Source organism: Rissa tridactyla, chromosome 1, assembly GCF_028500815.1.
Source record: "Rissa tridactyla isolate bRisTri1 chromosome 1, bRisTri1.patW.cur.20221130, whole genome shotgun sequence".
Lineage (NCBI taxonomy): Eukaryota > Metazoa > Chordata > Aves > Charadriiformes > Laridae > Rissa > Rissa tridactyla.
In genome coordinates, this window is record NC_071466.1 from 6,845,685 (window position 1) to 6,864,503 (window position 18,819).

An 18,819-nucleotide genomic window follows, 5' to 3' on the forward strand; every position below is an offset into this window, starting at 1 on the left:
TATCTATAGCATAATTTCAGATACTATTGATGTACTACTTTCACATCTCTTGTAACCTGGCATGGGAAAAGACTTCCTAGATGTCAGCTTTGTTAAATCTTAATCCAGAAGGATCATGAACTTGAAAAGGCAGGCGGAGCCTGAAAAGACATATAACATACATACACCGAATGCAAAATACAAAGAGGTCTGTCTTTTCTCTGCAGGAAGCCCCGCACCTCCTTACATTTCTGAGAACATTGTCTTTTTTCTTTTTTTTTTAACTTTTTCTTTTGGTTTGGTTTTTTCTTTTTTTTTTTTTTTGCATTTATTTTGCAAGCCTGATGTTTTAAATTGTGGGTGATGAAATTTAGCAATTCATCCCTCAGAGCACAGTCCAAACATTAGCTAACCCGAGTGCCCCAGATGACAGTTGTCTGTGCTGTTTGCCTGCCACACATTTTGTCTCCGTGTGTGTGCGTGTTGGTGTGAATCCTGCACGCATACCTCTCCCTGAGAACTTGGCACTGGTTCTTTGGGAGCTAGTTTGGAAGGGAGTGGATCTCATCTAAAGAATGAGAGAGAGGAAAAAATAAACAGTCTTTGGCTAGACAGAAGAGCTAATGATGTGTTCCTTTCCAAGGAGGGGAACACAAGGAGGGGACACAGGGTGGTCCAGCGTGCTGCCAGCATCCCTGGATGTCCAAGGGTGATTTTCAGTCCTGCTTCACCGGGACACAGGGCATGTTACAGGACCTTAGTTTTTTCAGACAGAAAAGGAGGTCTTTTTACAATGAGATTTCAATAGTTCTTGAGATTCCATGAACTCTGAAAAATTTGTCCCAGATGGTGGTGAACTGAGGTCCTACCACACAAGGCCTTTGTCAGGCATAAAGCGCTAATGCTTGATTTTTGATTGATTGTAGCAAGCACCAAGGCCAATAAGATCTTTAAAAATCCTGTATTCCCACATGGTTTTTCAATATCAGAGGAGAGGATGAGATCTGTCTGTCAGTGGGCCCCTTACTTTGTGCGGAACCTTCTGGATTATACAGATGACGTGTCTTTCAGGGCCTTGCGTGGCTGGCGTGGTGGGGCTCACCATGCCACGGTACTGCCTCTTTGGAGACACGGTGAACACGGCGTCACGAATGGAGTCCACGGGCCTGCGTGAGTATTTGGGACAGTCCCTGGGGTGGGTGGTTGACAAAGTTCTCAAGACAGACCAAGAAATGCGCATTTTTAATTATAAGCATTGCAACTGAATCGGCTCTGAAGAAAAGGGCAAGTCAAACAACAAAATTCAAAGCAGCCTGAAGAGGATGTCATCAGTTTTGCCATTGTAGGTCAGCTTTAAGACCCTGCCTTCCAGCTACAGTCCTCTGATTTGGATCCCATCAACCAAAAGGAATACGAATATTGCCCTTGATTCCTCCTACATGGGTTGGATCTTGCTTTCAATCATTGCTGAGGACCCTTAATTCAGACCTCTCGTTGCACAGTAAAATAATGCAGTTACCCGTCTTGGCCAGTGCAAGGGAAAGGTTGAAGCACATGTGGGCAACCACAGGCGACAATGTCCTGCAACATGAAGGACATCATTTGTAATGGCTTCATTTATCAACAATAACAGCTCCACGAGTTGGCGGGTCCTAAGGAAATCCTTAAGCTTCCCTTCCCCTTTGGATTTTCTTGATGTCTTTCTTGATGGGTTGATGTTGATGCTATTTTTCCCTCAAGTTCTTGCCTTTATTTTTCTGAGGCTTCCAGTTATAAAAGGTGAGTCTATGCACCCTGAATCAATAGCTGCAGCAGATAAGATGATACCATCCTATACATGTCTGGAGTCTTCCAGACATGTAAAAAAAGGTGGTAGAGAAGGAACATTTCCCTGTATTTCAGTCATATGTGTATCCTGATCTGCTTTTTCATGGTGTCCTTGGCTAAGACACAGATCTGTAAACCATAGTGGATGAACTGTGGATGACGCAGTGGACAGCAGTGTCAGAGCCCTGGATGAATTTCAAATTTGCTTCTGATGTCCAGGTTATCAGTACAAGTTTATTTCCAAAGGCAATGTCTCATGCATTTTAATCCCTGATCTCTGGTCTCTCTTTTGATATTTTCAACAGCTATAAGAAATTACCCATTGTGACTGGTTTACAAGCTACACGAAGTTTGTGATATTTAATATTAAAACCTTGAGGTCCTGCTAGGCTAGAAACACGCTGCAGTATATATGCTACATTGGAACTTTTTCACTCTTTCATACAATCCTCACATTTTCTAGCTTTAGTGGTTTTGATAAGACTAATTAAGACTAGCAGTTAGGCTAATCATTAATTAAGGAACATTGCCTTGCTTGTGATTATGGCTGGCTTATTTTAAGAGGCATGCGTTGCATTTGGAAAGCAGTGGAAAGGAGGAAATACTTTGATAGCAGATTTCTAATGGCAAGACAGATATTTGAAGAATCTCAAGGTTTAGGCCCTTGGAAGTGCAAAGTCCCACTGAGACTGGAGACAGCAGGAGCACTGCAGAAACAGGAGCATCATTATACATTAATTGAAATGTATATAGATACAGAGTAATAGGAAGATTGTATGTTAGTGTCTCAGGAAATGTAGCTCAAAGCTGTGTGGTCTTCCTCTGTATATTTGAACTGATGTTCTTCTTTCTGATTATTCTGCAAAAAAAAAAAATTAATTGGTTCATCCCCTGTCCTTCAAGGGGGAAGGGAATGTGATTGACAGATTTGCAACAAAAGTTCAACAAAAACAACAACAAAGAAAACTGGGGGGGGGAAATGTTTTAGGAACATTCCTTGAATTAGAAACATTCACACCAACAGAGCAGCAACAAATTTCAGTGATTTCTAGCAATGACTGTAAAACAAGCTGGTGGGAGATGGGAATTTGATAAAGATCTCCACCTTTGCCCTTTTTGTTCATAGGCTGTTAATGGCAGCTCTGGATGGAATCAATTACTGAAAACCCCAGATGGATCTAGATGCACAGCCACATTTTCATTATTTCCCCTTGCAAACTCCATCTCTCTGCTCTTCATCCCAACTTTCAAATGATGTTGGGTGTCTGGAACAAGACAAATGGTTATTTTTCTTTTCTTTCTTGCTGCCTAGTTATGCTGCGGCAATAGATGAAAATGGTATTCTTGATCCCAGTTGGCAACGGTGCTGAAAAAACATTAATTAAGAGCTGGACTTCTATACTTAGAGTGTTTCGTAACCTTCTCCGGGAAGTCCCCAGTGTAGATCTCCTCTCACCTTGTGCTCGTTACAGCCCTGCATGGAAGGATCCATCCATCAGCATTGTACTCTATGTAGAGGAGCACCACACAGCTACACCAGATACATGCCTGCATGCCTTGGAGGACTTTTCCTTGCCAGTATGAAGCAGTGGGGAATTTGCAGTGTGTGTGTGCAGTATAATGATCCAGCTGTTTTGCTTTCCGTTCCCAGCTTACAGAATTCATGTCAGCCAAAGTACAGTGGATACGCTGCGGAGTCTAAACGAAGGCTATGAAATCATACCTAGGGGAAAAACAGAACTGAAGGTAAGAAGGCCAGGGCTGTGCGAAATGCTTCATAGGGGAATCTTCTTGCTTAAGGAATTTTCATATTAAGCTCTTATTTGGCCTTCATCCGCCACTCTTCCACTGGATACTTCCCAATTGTCCCCATCAGTTGTTTCAGTACATGAGGTAATTCTTGAAGGACCATGGGATCAAACAATCAGCTGTATGTGCTGGATCTAGTTATTTATTTAGGACTCTGTTTAGTCCACCCTTGACAGAAGCTGCTACTTTTCACAGTGTCCAAACAAGACAATACTTTCTAATTCAACTAATTCAAGACATCACTTCTCCCTTTACATAGTCATTAGGCAGAGGTAGGAGCTTTGCTTGCCTTAAACACCTACCATAAGAGGTCTGCGTATGGCCCCAGGTCTCTCAACAATCTTTCATGACAAGTAGAATCATCTCACCCGGGTTCATATGTCTGCAAGTGGAGATCTGAGGTAATTATTCCAGGTTTAGTCAATGGAAAGAAACCTTTACATAGTTAGTGAAGATAAATTGGCACTTTAGGAAATTATTAACCTGACTTATTTTCAGGGGTCCAGTTTATGTGAAGATGAATGTTGCCTTAGAAGTGCCTGTTTTCCTCCACTTCTCCAGTCAAGGGTGATTGACTCTGATTATAGATGCCTATATTTCATCAGGTGCATCTCACCTTAAAAGCTAAATCATCAGTGGTGGGAGAGAACATTATTAGTCTGATACTCAGCCCAGCAACAGTTGTGAAATCTCTCGATTAATGATGATAGTGCTGCCAAATAAGATGGTTAGAAAACCCGTAGTTTCTCATTTCTGCTAAGCTGTGTAGTTTCAACGACCCAGATCAATGAGGGTTGTTTGTAGATGACAGTTTGAACAAGATGTACTATTCTAGGATAGGGAAATTCAAATCATCCCTGAACCATTGTGAAGCCCAAGATTTCCAGCCATGCTCTGTCTCTGGGTGTATATGAAGCCCTCAGAAACCCAGTGAGAAAGTTCTGTATTAAGAAGAGGATGGTCAGAAAGCTGCTTCTTATCTGGATTTTTGTTTTTATTTTAGGGTAAAGGAGTAGAAGACACATATTGGTTAGTTGGGAAAAAAGGCTTCCTGAAGCCCTTACCTAAACCTCCTGAAATAAAACCAGGGTAAGTGTGACTTCATCGCTGTTCAATACATTCACTAGAAGGTCCTTGTTGGTGTTCACAGGATGAATAGCTCTCTTTCCATAGTACCTGTTTGCAAAGTCTGCATCATTTTCCGCAGGTGACTTACATTTTCAGGCATAGTACTGGGACTCAGAAGTGGTGTGGTTTCTTCAACTCCTCTCCTTAACGCCAGTTCCCAAGAAGTGGCAGGGAAACTTGCTGCTTCCCCCCTATAGTCCCTTGGAGATGGAGCACCAGGGAATTCCTTCCTGAACCTCCTTCCTACTCCATGTGCGTGTGGGACATGCACAGGCAGGGACATTTTCATAACTCTGGTGTTGTTAGCGTATGGGTGACACTCAAATTTTTCTCTCCTTCCATCAACCTCCTGAAGAAAACACCAGCCTCATGCACCATATAAACATGTTTCTTCCCTGTAGCACTGTTCATTCGAACAGAACAATAAAGAGATTTTGTGTTGTAAAAACATGGCAGCATTATGTAATTACAGACTTAATGATGTTGCCACCATGCAAGTGGTGGTGAGCAAAGACTGAAATTCATTAGCCCATTTTGTAGCTTTGCAATGCCTGACTTTGCAAATGGAGTACTGCCTGTTCGGTTGTTGTATGCTGTGTGCCTGGAAAGGACACTGTGGTCAGGACATAAAAACCAGGAGAAGGATTTGTTTGACAAGAACAGTGTAGTCACCCAGATTAAAGCTAGTCAACCTTGACTCCCTTTATAGTCAACAAAGAGAAATACATGCTCAGGGGTCTGATTCAACTGGCCTGCTTGGACGTCTGTATTAGAAGATGAATCCTCCTTGCAAGATGCCTGTTTTATTGACTCTATAGATGTCCTGCAGTGACTAGCTCAGAGACAGATGTCTGACAGCAAACAGGGTCTGGTTTTACTTTGGCTCTGACTTCCTCTGCAACCAAGGAAGCCCCAAGACTTCTACCTTGAGAGTAGGTTCTTCTCATCCTGGTTTTACCATCTAAAAGTATGCGTTAGGCCTCTGTTGACTGCTGAGGTTCGTTCCACAGTCCTCAAAGAGCCTGTCCTCTGCTCATGTGTGCCAAAGTCAGACTTACGCAGGCCCAAGCTGTTTCTAAACATGGATTGTAAGTGATAGAAAATACATCAGGTCCAAGGGGACAATAAGAGGAGGCAAAAAATTTTCCCACTGCAGAGAGGGAGGTGACCTTCTGCTCTTGTCCCAAGGCTCTGATCTTCACTGTTCCTTTGCAGTATTTCTGTCCACATAGATTGCCGTACAGTAGTTGAACGATTATGAAAGTAATCAGAGGAAAAAGAAAAGTTATATGAAACTGAATCTTTCCTAGTGAAGGGTCAAAATCAAAGCTATGCCCTGTAGAAGTCAAATGTCAAATGGGAGGAAGAAGTAACTGGATGTTCAAGAGAAGCAAATATTTGGAGAACTGCCTCATGCATAGGCTGTGACATTATCAGATAGGTATCCGACATTATATCCCATTTTTCCAGCCTTATCTTGATGATTCAGTTTTGTACCAGTTTATGAGAGGCTGAAAGTTGTTTCTCTCTTATTGGCCAATATGATGGTTTCAAGTCACTGCCTCATACACTTCCATAAGGATTTCCTCATCTGTAGGCTTTTGAGCTGAAGGAGGAGGTACTGAATAAATTCCTCCTCTGCTCATGTTTTCACCCTGTCCTGAAGCAACTCATCTTCTATTTAGGTTTTTCCTTTCCATGAGCATTTGCTTTTATCTCATGCTTTATTTTGTGACTTTGGTGGCAGTTGTTGCGGTCTTGCTGAGAAGTGGTACTTATTAAGAGAAGATTAATAAATTGTGCTTGGCTTCATGTCTGTGCTATGGAAATGCAAACCTGTGGGCCAAGGATTTAAGGGTCAGATCCTAGAGGTGGAAGTTCTATGTGAAGAAAGGGCTCAAAGTAACCCTAAAAAAATGATTTCATCTTCTTAAAATCTCTGGATCTGTGTTTGACCCCACGAGTTATCTCCTGGAATTCGTATAGACCCAGATAACTTGATGCGCTTGGTTTCACTCGTAGTCTGTTAGTGCTTCTTACTGCCATGACAAGTCATGGCCCTTGAGATATGGAGCATTTCAGGCCTGCACTGCAGTGGTTTGTGGAAAAGACAGCAGGTGACATAAAAAAAAAATAGAATTGCTATCTTCCTATTATTTACCATGACATAAACCCCATCAGTCAATCAAAGCTGCAAGCACAGTCCTTGGCAGGATTTCTTGACAAGAGAAGGCGCTTTTTCATCTGTGGTAGGCGGTCATGAGCAGATCTACGATCAAGTACCTCACAGAGCTGTTCACAGATATCTAGGGACAAATCAAGCTTCGTTATCCTACTGTGCTCGCAGTTGTCTTGGCACCGGAGACCTGGACAATGGTCCTTGACCTTACAAAGCTGAGTTTATATTGAGGTTAGAAGCCAAACTTCATTAATCTTAAAAATATGGAAGAATATTTAATTATGTGATTGGATTAATACTAACGGTCCAGCAAAATACTGTGATAACAACTGCTTCTGGTATTGCTGAAATTGATGAGAGAATACATCAGTTTGTCTAGTAATAAACCTCAAGCCACCACCAAATGACTAACAAAGGAACAATCATTGCACCTACATAATTTGAATTTAATTGATATTCACCGACCTCTCTGTTTAATCCCAATTACAGACTTATTGGAAGCATTAGTTGGAACATTCTCATTGATTTCCACTCTCCGTACCAGGATTTCATACCTTTACAGCTGTGTAAGGAAGTTCAGATAAATGCACTTGTAAAACGCAAGTGCTGTGGGTGACACGGCTCATGCAGGATACAAAACATTTTAATTAAGAAGAAACATAATTCCATTAAAAGACCTAATATGCTTCTTACCGTCCCTACTTTCTTCCAACCATGAATAAAATCAAAGGAACTAAAAGACTATTCTTAAAATTAGCCTTAAGTCCAGCTGCTCCGGGTCTGTATATCTGTTTTCAGAAGCAAAAAGCTTACTGCGAATCAAGTAAGAAGCCCCTTCACAAGCTCTTTTTATGGGATACAGGGAAAGTGCAAGTTTAATGTCCAGATTGCAGGCTCCTGCCCCAGAGAATTTTCCTTTTTGAAGGATAGCCTCCTTCTTTCTAGGTCTGGTCACATCTCAATTTTACCTGCTTTATATGGGAGCTTTAGGTTAACTTTGCATCATGAAGAACAGGACAGGCAGTTCAATAGGATCCTTGGTCCTTTCCTTGCTCCAAGGCGAATTTCTACGCCTTCCCTGGCAGATGTTTGCCTTGTAATGAATATTATTTCTCCTTCCTTGCAGCTTGTTAGGATTTGTATTACTGTATCTCAGGATCTTGTGGGTTGGGGCTCCATTGTGCAATCGCTACAGAAGGCAAAGAAAAAAGCTTTCTGCAAAAGCCTGGTACTGCCACAAGAAATAAGAGCAGATTGGGGTGGACATAGAGAAGGTGTAACAAAATGACAATATAGCAAAAAAGAGCATATTGAGCAGTGGAGCAGCAGCCTACCTGTAGGATAAATTTTTTTTTGTTTTTTTGAAATTTCACAGTCAGATAGGTTTAAAGGAAGGCTGGGAGGTTTCTTTAAGGATACACCAGGAGACTAGTTTTGGGGCTGCAGAGCAGTCATGGAAAAAGCGCAAAGCCGCTAGGTTATAAATGTGGGATATTGGAATTTGGCATCCAGCGATGCTCTGGCACGGGCAGCACCTCATCATCACTGTTGGAGTGCTCCTCTTGTCCAAAACACCAGAAAAGATATATGATTCCATGAAAAGATATGATGTTATACAAATCTAGGAGATACAAGCCTGACCTGAACTAAATCACAGATGCATTTGGCGAAGCACTGAAAAAATATCTAGCACTAGGAAAAAATTCAATAGCTAAAGAAATTCAGATAAACCGCCCCAAGAGCCAGGATCATGTTCATTTGCAGTTCCAAGGAGATGAGTGACATACTCAGTTTTCTGACTTTCCAACTTTTACCATCCTGTTTCAGAAATCCTTTGCTCTGCTACTGAATACAGCGCTTTCAAGCAGTAGGAGCCCTACTACCCAGGGGGTAGTTTTATCTAGAAACTTTCCCTTTCTAACTCTATTTTAAATTAGCTAGGAAAGTAAACTGGAGGGAAAAAAAAAAAAAGAAGAAAGAAAAGAAAGAATACAATTCAGTGAAGAAAGATACAGATCGTGGGTCCTCTCAAGGGTTTTTAACCATGAATCCAGTGCCCGGGGAAAGAACATACGAGAGTTTTGGATTTTTATCATCAAACCCAGATCCCTTCTCTTGTATCAAAACATACAGGTTCTCAAGTCCAGGAGGGCAAATAAAGCATCTAGGCCACCACCATCCACAATGATAAGTACAACCTGACTTGAGAAATCACTAAAAACTTAAGATGCAGACAGGGACAGGAGGAAGTTTTGGGGCTCTCCCATCCTCATATACATGAGTGTCAGCCCTCGAGGAAGCACCAAGATCCTTGTTTGAAGGTGAAATGGGTGAGAAGCAGGGAAGGATGCTCAAAGAATCCATCTCCCAACACCAGATGAGAAGCATCTTTGTACAAGCCAGGAAAATGACACCCATTAGGACAACACGACAACTTCTTCTGCCCAGTACAAGGCTCTCATTGCTTTGTCCGTGTTGAGGCACCCTGGCAGGATGGGAGATGATCAACAGAGAGGACCTAGTGTTGCATTGCTGTTGATGTGTTTTTTCTGGGGGCAATAAGCAAAAGGATTTCCATTCAGGCTCCTATTTGAAGTTTTTCACCCAATGTGCTTCTAAATCAGAAATAAAAGAGCTTATGAAGCAAACAGCAGCGAAAAACTATTGCTGTCCTTACATAGCTGGAATTATACAACAGCAGCACAACATTTCATAAATAAACTTTTTATAACATGTAACAAGAGTTATTTGGGGAAATCAAAACATCCTCTGGCTCATAGGCTTGATCACCCAACGTCAGGACAGATGTTTTTTCCTTCACAATCAATGCTTTCTTTTCAAATTATTTCTGAACTCCTAACACAACAGCAAAATGAAGAAAAAGGAATATTCTGGTCATGGCTATGGTATAATGCAGGTGAGAAAAAAGACTTTTTCTCTGAAATCTGATTGAAGGGAGAAAGGGAATGAAAGCCAGTGACCTAGCTGCCTTTGAAGAAGGCTCTCTGACTTAGAATGCTGTTACTTCAGCTGATATATTCTAAAAAGGTCTTTTTGAGCAAGCTGAGGTTTCTGGGAGAACTGGCTGGAATATTAGATTAGATAATAACTGCCAATAACAAGAAACCCTAAATGCACTGAAAGGAAGCAAAGTCAGGTCGTGGCATTGTTTGATTGGAAGATGGGATTCAATGTGTTACCTTTAAAGATCATCTAGTCCAACCTTCCTGCCATCAGCAGGGACATCTTCAACTTAGAGCCCCATCCAACCTGGCCTTGAATGCTTCCAGGGATGGGGCATCTACCACCTCTCTGGGCAACCTGGGCCAGTGTTTCACCACCCACATTGTAAAAAATTTCTTCCTTAGGTCTAGTCTAAATCTTCCACCCTTTAGTTTAAAGCTAGAGATGTCAGTGCTGTTTACACTGGATCTTTTTTCTTGTTATTGTGCTGTGTATGAAAGTCAAGTTATTATCAAAGGGTTATTTGATATTTGTGTGAGCAGTGTTTGGAGGTGGAGCTCAGGCAATCTGATACTGCACTTCATCCCCAAATATTCTGGTCAGGTCTTCACCTTCTGTGGGTCACAACCTGCTGCACAGGCAGAATGTTTCTGCCTCGCAGAAACAGGCAGCAACCTCCTCTACTCCCCTGTGGATGAAGTCCTGCTGGTTGGAGTCAAAGAATAAGCCCCTCATGCATGGCTGAATTTTGCATAAAGGCACTGGAGATGGCCCCTTCCAATGGGTAGGATTTCATCTTATTAAAAGCTATATACCTCTAGCACAGAGACCTCCATCCGAGCTGGTCATCTTACACTCCTTTTAGAGTCAATGCAGAGAAACAGGCACTTCTAGATGCACCTCTTCTGCTCCACAGAGGACATCCACTTTGGGATACAACCCCACTGTGGTCCAGTACAGCCTGCTTCCCTCTACTGGCTCAGAATAGAGGCAAAGATATTTGGCTTGGATGGAGACATCTCTGTTGCAGATACCTAAATTTCAGGGAGAGGAATTCTACCTGAGTTGTAGATTCCCAGAAGAAGCCATTCCTCATTCAGCCCATCAGGATTGTATCTTCCTGGCTTCACTGTCCCTGGGACGTAGCCCTAAAGGCTCCAGCACTCATGGGGGGGTTTATAAACAAGGATCATTGTTTCTGTTAAAAGGAAAGATGTCTCCAGAGCTGAGGATTTAGGTAAGGCATAGAAGGACAGTTTGGCTGGACGTTTCCATTTGTAGGACAGAATTCGCAAAAGCGCTGAAACTTGACTCCGATCTCCCTCGGGAAAGGCTGTTAAATTTGTGCTAAGCTTTCAGGGACAACTGGCTGCCTCTAGGGACAGCTAAATAGGATTTCCATTTGGAAGTGTGCCCATGGCTTTGAGAGCTGAGACTTTCTGAAAGCAACAACCCTGGAAGACCAAAAGGCACTGAGGCAGGAGCTGAACTAACAGAAGACAATGCCTTCACAGCAGTTTTGTTCTGCTCTTCCCTTTGATGAATGAGGGGGAGGATCAGATGAATAATGCAATAATTCTCCCAGGATTCATCTTGTCTAATAGATTCTGGATACAGCCATGATAGATACCTCGTTTGTGCTCCTCAATCAACAAAGTCATTCATCTCATCCAAGGAGAAGGGTCTAAGATGTGTCAAGAGCCCTCTGGAAGTGCTGGGCTATACAGATTACAAAAGATGCCTTTCTCAGAGCAGGCATCTAACTTTGGGACATTTAAAATTAAATTAGCTAACCTCTCCCTTTGCAATAAGTCAAGTGGAAGCGATACAAGAGGGGAATAAATAAAATCGGAACCAGGTCCAATACTTGTTTTCCTTTTTCGCCCCAGAAGACACTTGCCTTTCCCTTGGTCTCTGTTACGGTCTGTTCTTTATTGCAGATGAAACTGAACTGGTTCTTTCTCTAATGGCCTACATGTTCACTGCAGGTGTAGAGCTCATGGGTTACCCCCGGAAGAAATTGCAGAGTTCAAAAGGAGGAAAGCTGAAAAACTCCTTGGCAAAAGGGCCTAGATCTGAGGTAGTAGCTGTAGGACAGTCCCAACGTAGCTGTGCTGTTTAGTGTCTGCTTATGTGTTATTTGTCTGCACTTTGCTGGTTTTAGTGTCATGCCTTTTTTCTTTTCTTTTTTTTTTTTTTTTTGTGGTCAAAAATATGTATTACTCTTTTAAAGAGTCTCATTCAAGGTGCTCGGAAGAGCAACAAAGCTGTGTAGAGATAGTAGTAGCCTTGTTGGGCGATTTCCTAGCAAATTCTTGACCTGTTATCACATTCGTTCCTGAAAGACATACAGTATTACTGTGCTTACCTGCAGTGTATTATCGATCCACTGGATGTCGATGTGCACTGTGCCAGGAGGAGCCCAGTCCATGGTAAACGCAGAGATAAAGCTGGAGTTCAAGCCTGGAAGAATCCAAATTGCCTATCGTTGCTTTCCTGAAACGTGTATCTCCTGCCTAGTATAATTCCATATCTCATGACATGGAAGAGGATCCAGCTCTGTTACTCAACATTATGGTACCTGCTGGTACAAAAAATAAATGTGGATTTAGGAGGATTTGTTTGGAATTCAGAAGCTGCATGGGGTATCACAGCATGACCTGAGGTGCCTGATCAAATAGGTGCTACCAGAGCAAGTCTGGCATATAAGCACGTGCACCCACGCATGCACATAGAGGGTCTGATGTCCTGTGAAAATGCTGTATGGTTGTGGTTTTTTTTTAAATAATAGCTCTGAAAGCAGCAATAATGCTTCTATTCAGTGCCTCTGAGCTAACTTTTACTTAATTTCCACTTTCTTAGGAAAAGGTGCCTAGATATAGGCTGGTTAAAAACCCCTAAAATACGCCGTATCAAGCTGATAGATTACTGTAGAGACTAAAGCTCCATCCAATTTTCTCACAAGGATAAACCCCAGCAGAAGACTTTTGGCTGCGTTACTCTTTCCCAACCACAACTTTTAAAGATTCAGGGAGTGTTACTAAGCTGCTTTATCTCCCTTCAGAGATTTTTAATTTTTTATCTGAGGCTCTCCCTATTCTAGGAGCTGGGCAGAAATTCCTCGTTTAAAAAAAGAAAAATATTTAAATATGGGACATACTGTGCAGAGACCTGCATAAGCACTACCATATGTGAACACTCACTGCTAAATATAAGCTCCAAGGCACAGAGGATTGCTTTGCTGATCTGCACCTATGAGGACAAGCTAATCCTCCAAGGCCAGAGACAAAGAGGATCTCTCACTTGGGTTAGCCCTGCTTGACAAAAACTGCACATATACTGATAGTAAAATATTTAGCACATATATCACCCACAGACTTAATCTTCTGCACTGAAGCAAGGCTGATTAGCAGTGTATTATGGAGAACAGAAGGTCCTCATTAGCCCACTTGGCTCAATCCATGGGAAACAGCAGAAAAATCAATAAGGCATTTATACCTGGAGCTTTTCAGCAGTCCTAGTTCAATCCTTCTTGTGTGCGTGAAGCTTTCAATGGAGGCAATTATGTCCTCAACAGCCACTTATTCACACGTGCCTGCTTGGTGGCTTAGTGATGTTTCCAGCTAATCTATTTAGACATTTATGATGAAAGGGATCATGCCATAATAAGCTTGTTTTTTCCTTGATAGCAATAAAAGGACGCTCTACAAGGGTCTCAGATGCACTGATCTACAGTTCATTCACTGAGTTTACAGTCCCATTAGTCTGGGACTGTAAACTGCTAACAGTCTCACAGAGTCCTTGCTGTGATGATAGGGATCCCCATCTCAGGGCTTTTGGAGCATTCATCTGGCCTGGAGTCTAGAGGAAGGCCAAAACTGTACTCCTTGTGGTCAGAAAGCGAATCCTTTAACCTTGAAAGACTGACTGTCGACTCTGTTTTCCTTGGTGGACATCTGTTTTTGAAGACAAGTGATGGTTCTGGCCAGATCTTGATAAAAACATACAACAAAGCATGAGGAATACCAAAGTGCATCTCCAGTAACCTGGAGATAAACCTCTTGTCTATACCGTTAGTGATCCTTCTACTTTCTCCTGCAGTAGGATATGGGATCTTAACGTGGACCTACCAACCCACCCATGCAAGTGGGATTCAGGCCAGAGCACCATGGTTGTCAAAGACACCTTTGCAAGGCTGGTAGATGAAACAGCAGCTGAAGACCAAGCAGGATAAAACATGTCATCTCAAATACTGCTAGACAGTATCCTCAGGCAGCTGAATCCCACCCCTAGCATCTTACAGAGAAAGGGATTTTTCTTTTTCCCTCAAGGACCAGCAGACAACTGTCCCACAGGGAGGTCAATGACTCCCCGTGATCCTGAGATTGATCTCACTTTAGAGATGAGACTCAGACCCCGTGCAAGTCAGTCAGAGTTCATTGTGGAGTTCAAAGGGGCGAGATTTCACCCCAATGTGGTTGGTCGCTGCTGTATTTATGGAGGGATCCATGGTGTATAAATCTTAGTGCCACCTGTATTGATCTTTGCTGACCTTTAGATGTATAAGCATATGGGTAGTGTGTCCTGCATAGGCAAAGAAACAGTCTGAGATCACCTAAAAGTACCGAGGCTCAATTTTTTATGTTATTTTCTCTCCTCTTTTTTTTTTTTCCTCAAGACTTTGCCTCTCCCTCTATTCTGACCTCTTGTCCCATGAACTCAGCTTAGTGACAGGAGATCCCCCAAGGTTCTTTCTCATTCAGGAAATACAGTAAGCACCCAAATTATTGCATTTTGCTGGCCAAGCCATAGACTAGCAAGGTGTGGCTGACCAGCCGTAAAGATCTGAAAGCTCATTCAGAACAGGGTTTTTGATAAAGATTCTCCCTGTCCTCAAAGGTGAAACCCACACCTACCCAGAAACCCATACAATTACAGCCCCACTGCAGGGCTAATCTCTGATCATTTTGCCTGCCTGATCCCTCCAAAGATTAAAACCAGAACTGCAGAAATCAAACACTCATTTCTATTGATATTTTTTTTTCCTATTGCACCATCACATCATTCTTCTCTTTCTCTTTCTTCCACTCTGCATCAGCTCCTTCTTCTCTCTTGCTATGCAGGGACATTTCCTGGCAACACACTGGAAGGCCTATCTTCTTCATTCAACACCAGAAAGGTGTTGGAAAGGTGTTGAAAAGGACATTTATTTTCCTTGTCTCCTTAGTGGTTACAAAACATTTGGGATCATCTTTGACAAGGGCATCAGCTCTTTCTCATAAAGTTCAATGAGTGAATGTTCAGGGTCGATCCTCCACTGGATCCTAAATCGTATTGGGTTGATACATTTGGGTGATTTCTTAAGATTCAGCAATTTGCCTTCAGATCCCTTTCCTGGTTTTTGCCCTTGGTTGTCCTTGGCTGCCCTTGGTCTCCCGCTGAGTGAAGGGACCATGATGTGTGCTGAGTTTGGAGGTCCTGGTTCTTCTCTTGTTGCATCCAGATTTAATAGCCAGTCCTCAAGCACAGGTAATCAGACCATCAGACACCATCTGCAGAACTTTAGGTCGAATAATACAATACAATTCCCTTGAATGATAATAAAAACCATTAGATACGCGGTGTTACACTACAAAGTGTCTGAGTGGTCAACCCTGCATACCTGGTTCTGGTGCCAGTGCTATTAGCTGACTTTGCTATAGTCTTATACGTACTTTAAAGTATATGTATATACTTTATAGATGCTTAATAGATGCTTTAAAGACAGCTTATCTTGGGCTGTCATTGAGGGCAGTTTCATTAGGCTGCTTAACAATTCTATATTAATAATCTGTCACTAGTGTGAATAGTCCTTGGGCCTAATAACATTCATTCCCCGCCTGTCAAGACCTCACATCTTACACTCTTGGGATCCCTGCTTCATGTAGTCAGTTTTACATATATTTCTATTCTAAAGTAATAGCTTGTTCATTGTACACAACAATGGTGTGTACAATTTAAAACCATACATATATGTATACACACAACAATTTCTCAACTAGTTCTTTTTAATACCTATATAATCACAAGGGTGTTATTGGTATGGGTTAGAATTTGGTTCTTTTTGGTTTACAACAGCTGGAATGATATTTTCTTCTATTATAAATGGTAAATTTCATTTCATGTGGTGCTTTATGCAGGACAGGACAGCTGCAGAGTTGAGACCTACCTTAATCCCTCAGCTCCTGGCCTTCTACAAGTCCTTGATGTTTGTTTTGTCTCTGAAATCCCCATTCTGTTACAATAAATCTGTCCCTACCGACAGATGGTAGAACCAGGGCACCAGGGACATTTAGAGAATCATAGCAAATGATCGTCTTCAGCTCCATCACATTGGTTTAGTAGCCTGGATCTAGATGTAGTCTCTCAGGTAGGCCAGCTCTAAAGTCCTAGTACTCAGCATAGCATATTCTCTCAGGAGCAGTGCCAGGCTAAGCCAGTGAAACAACACCTGGGTCTGAGATGGATGGCAGGGCTTTCTGGTTCTCTGTCCATCCCATCTTGGCCTTGGTGAGATCACGGGGCTGTCAGAGCGGCTGGACCTTCAGATTTCTCATTGGTGGCAGTGAATGCCATCAAACCCAGAGAAACCCAGCTGATGAACAGGGAATCTCTGTTATTACCAGCAAGGGGCTTTATGAGGTTTGTGATGTGCAGTTAGAAATGTTTTTCATGAGCAGCTGAAGCCCTCTGGTTGTTTTTATGTAAATATAATTTACATTTGTAAAGCGGGTATCCTTGGATGAAAGCTCTATGTGTCTCATTAAACCATGCAACAGCTGCAGCGGTTGTATGGTCTACTGGGACCACAAGGTCCCTGCAGTTCTCAACAAGCATCCCTCCTTGCCTGGTGCTTCTTCATGGCTTTGAGAACATCTAATGTTTCTGCTTTGTCTGACACAAAATGATGCAAAATGAAAGACTATTCCTTATCAAGCAGGGTTGCTAACTCCCTCTCTCTTCCCTGTTTTACAGCTTCAACTGGACAGATGTACTGACCAGGAAACTCAAATTTGTCCTGAGGGGCACAAAGAAGACACTGACAAAAGCAACCTTTAAAGAGCTGGGGAGCATGAAGGAGGCCGGAATAAGCATTGAAGAGGATGAACTCTGAGAAGAACTAGTAAGATCAGGACGGACTCCTTGAAGCCAACCCAGCAGAGGAGCTCACACCCTCCATTTCATTCCCTTCCAGCCAAAAGCAGTATAACTGATGAAGCCTCTTAGCTCTTGCAGAGGGTGAACCTGAGCAGGCAGATGAATCCTGACCATCACCTCCTGTGAAATGGGACACCAGCTCAGAGCTGTATGTATGTGTTTTTGGCAGGGATCCATTGGGGAAGAAAGTAATGGGGATGGTGATGGTGATGCCAGCTCTTCATCAGCATCTGTCACAAGGATGAGCCCAGAAAACCTTTTAGCTAGGTCTGCATGGCAGCACAACCACGTCCGGCTGCACTTGGGCCTGGACTTGAACAATAATGCCAAGTGCTAAAATGGTTTAACTGTTTTGCATTAAATAGGTTTGTTGTTGTTGTTGTAGGAAACTCTGGTTTCATGAAAATCAGTGCAATTGAGAAGAAAATGATTTTCACAACAACAAAAAATATTTTTTACTCCCCCACAAGGGGAAATTTTGAATCAAAATGTTTTGTTCCTGTATGTCAATTTAAGCTGAAACATTTTCTTTTAAGTTGACATTTCAGCTGCAAATGCCATTTTAATGCTATTTTCAAACTGAAATGACAGTTTTGAAATGAAACAGTTTGGTATGAATCAATATTTGTTTCCAAATGCCAAAATGTGATTCTGCCCAAAATGTCAAAATATGTCGTCTTCGCAATTCCAGATCTAAACTGGAAGAACATTTTGTTTTGCTTTATACACACACTCATAGAGCATATCTAAAACATTTTACGCTTTTCATCCCAAAGCAGAATGCCAAGCTATTGTAAAACTGAGATGCAGAGAATGACATTCTGCAGTTCCTTTAGCTGAGTAATACTAATGAGATATGAATTTTCTTTCCTGCAAAAGTGGGGCTGAGGGAATGAAAAGTACATCACTTAAGCAGTGCAAAGTCTAGGACGCATCACTCTTTTTTCTTCCCCATCTCCAAGTGGTCTCAAAAGCACTTGTCTTCAAAGCAAGCCTCCCAGTGGGTAAAAATACCTTTCTGCAAAGGCACAGCATTTGGCCTGTAGGCACTTCTCACAGAGCACACTTCATCAAGGCCAAATAATTTTCTTCTTGGCCATTTCTTCTTCCAGGTTTTTTACTCCTGTTCAACGTCTGGCTTCTAACAAACTTCTGGGAATTGTTGTTCTCTCTTCTGCAAGGCTGAAGAGAACAGCAGATATGGTAATTTAATCAATATTACCACCAGAAGGTGCTCATTGAAAACACGGAGACCTTCCTCAAGCTCAGTCTGAGCTCTTCTCACCGGAGCAATCAGAGCAGATTTTTATCATTCAGATGATAAATAAGAGTCAACCACTGACCAAACCTTCTTTGGTTATGGCAAATATCTTTATGAAATGAGGCAAGCCAGGCTCCGCGAAGCTAAGGAAGATACAATTTTCACACCTAATTCACCGTAGCAAGTGTAAAACGCATGTACTCTCAAAGTAAGAGCAGTTTGGGGTACGAAACTCTGAAAAGTGAAAACAGAAGGGAAAATCATTAATGTTCTTCAATAATGAGATTGCACTCTGTGGCACCTGGTTTTGTGAAAGAAGTTTTTGCCTACTCAGTGATGAGAGTAGGTATTCCATGTGGAAGAATTTGGCCCTTGAAAGCCATCTGTCAAAGGGCTCATACGACACTTGAGCTGTCAAGCAGGGCTTAGGAAAGCTTTCGCCTTCTGCTCTGTGCTTGCCCTCTGTTTGCAAATT

General features: G+C 42.2%; 1 protein-coding gene across 1 annotated transcript in view; it reads left to right on the forward strand.

The window, feature by feature from the left end:
* The window catches only part of GUCY2F (guanylate cyclase 2F, retinal), a 45,190-nt gene extending 28,151 nt beyond the window's left edge, over positions 1 to 17,039 (forward strand). The window contains exons 15-18 of the mRNA XM_054188293.1: positions 1,051 to 1,149; positions 3,458 to 3,552; positions 4,619 to 4,704; positions 16,901 to 17,039. Of these exons, the coding sequence (XP_054044268.1) occupies positions 1,051 to 1,149; positions 3,458 to 3,552; positions 4,619 to 4,704; positions 16,901 to 17,039 (419 nt within the window). The remainder of the gene's footprint in view (positions 1 to 1,050; positions 1,150 to 3,457; positions 3,553 to 4,618; positions 4,705 to 16,900) is intronic.
* Positions 17,040 to 18,819: the final 1,780 nt, after the last annotated feature.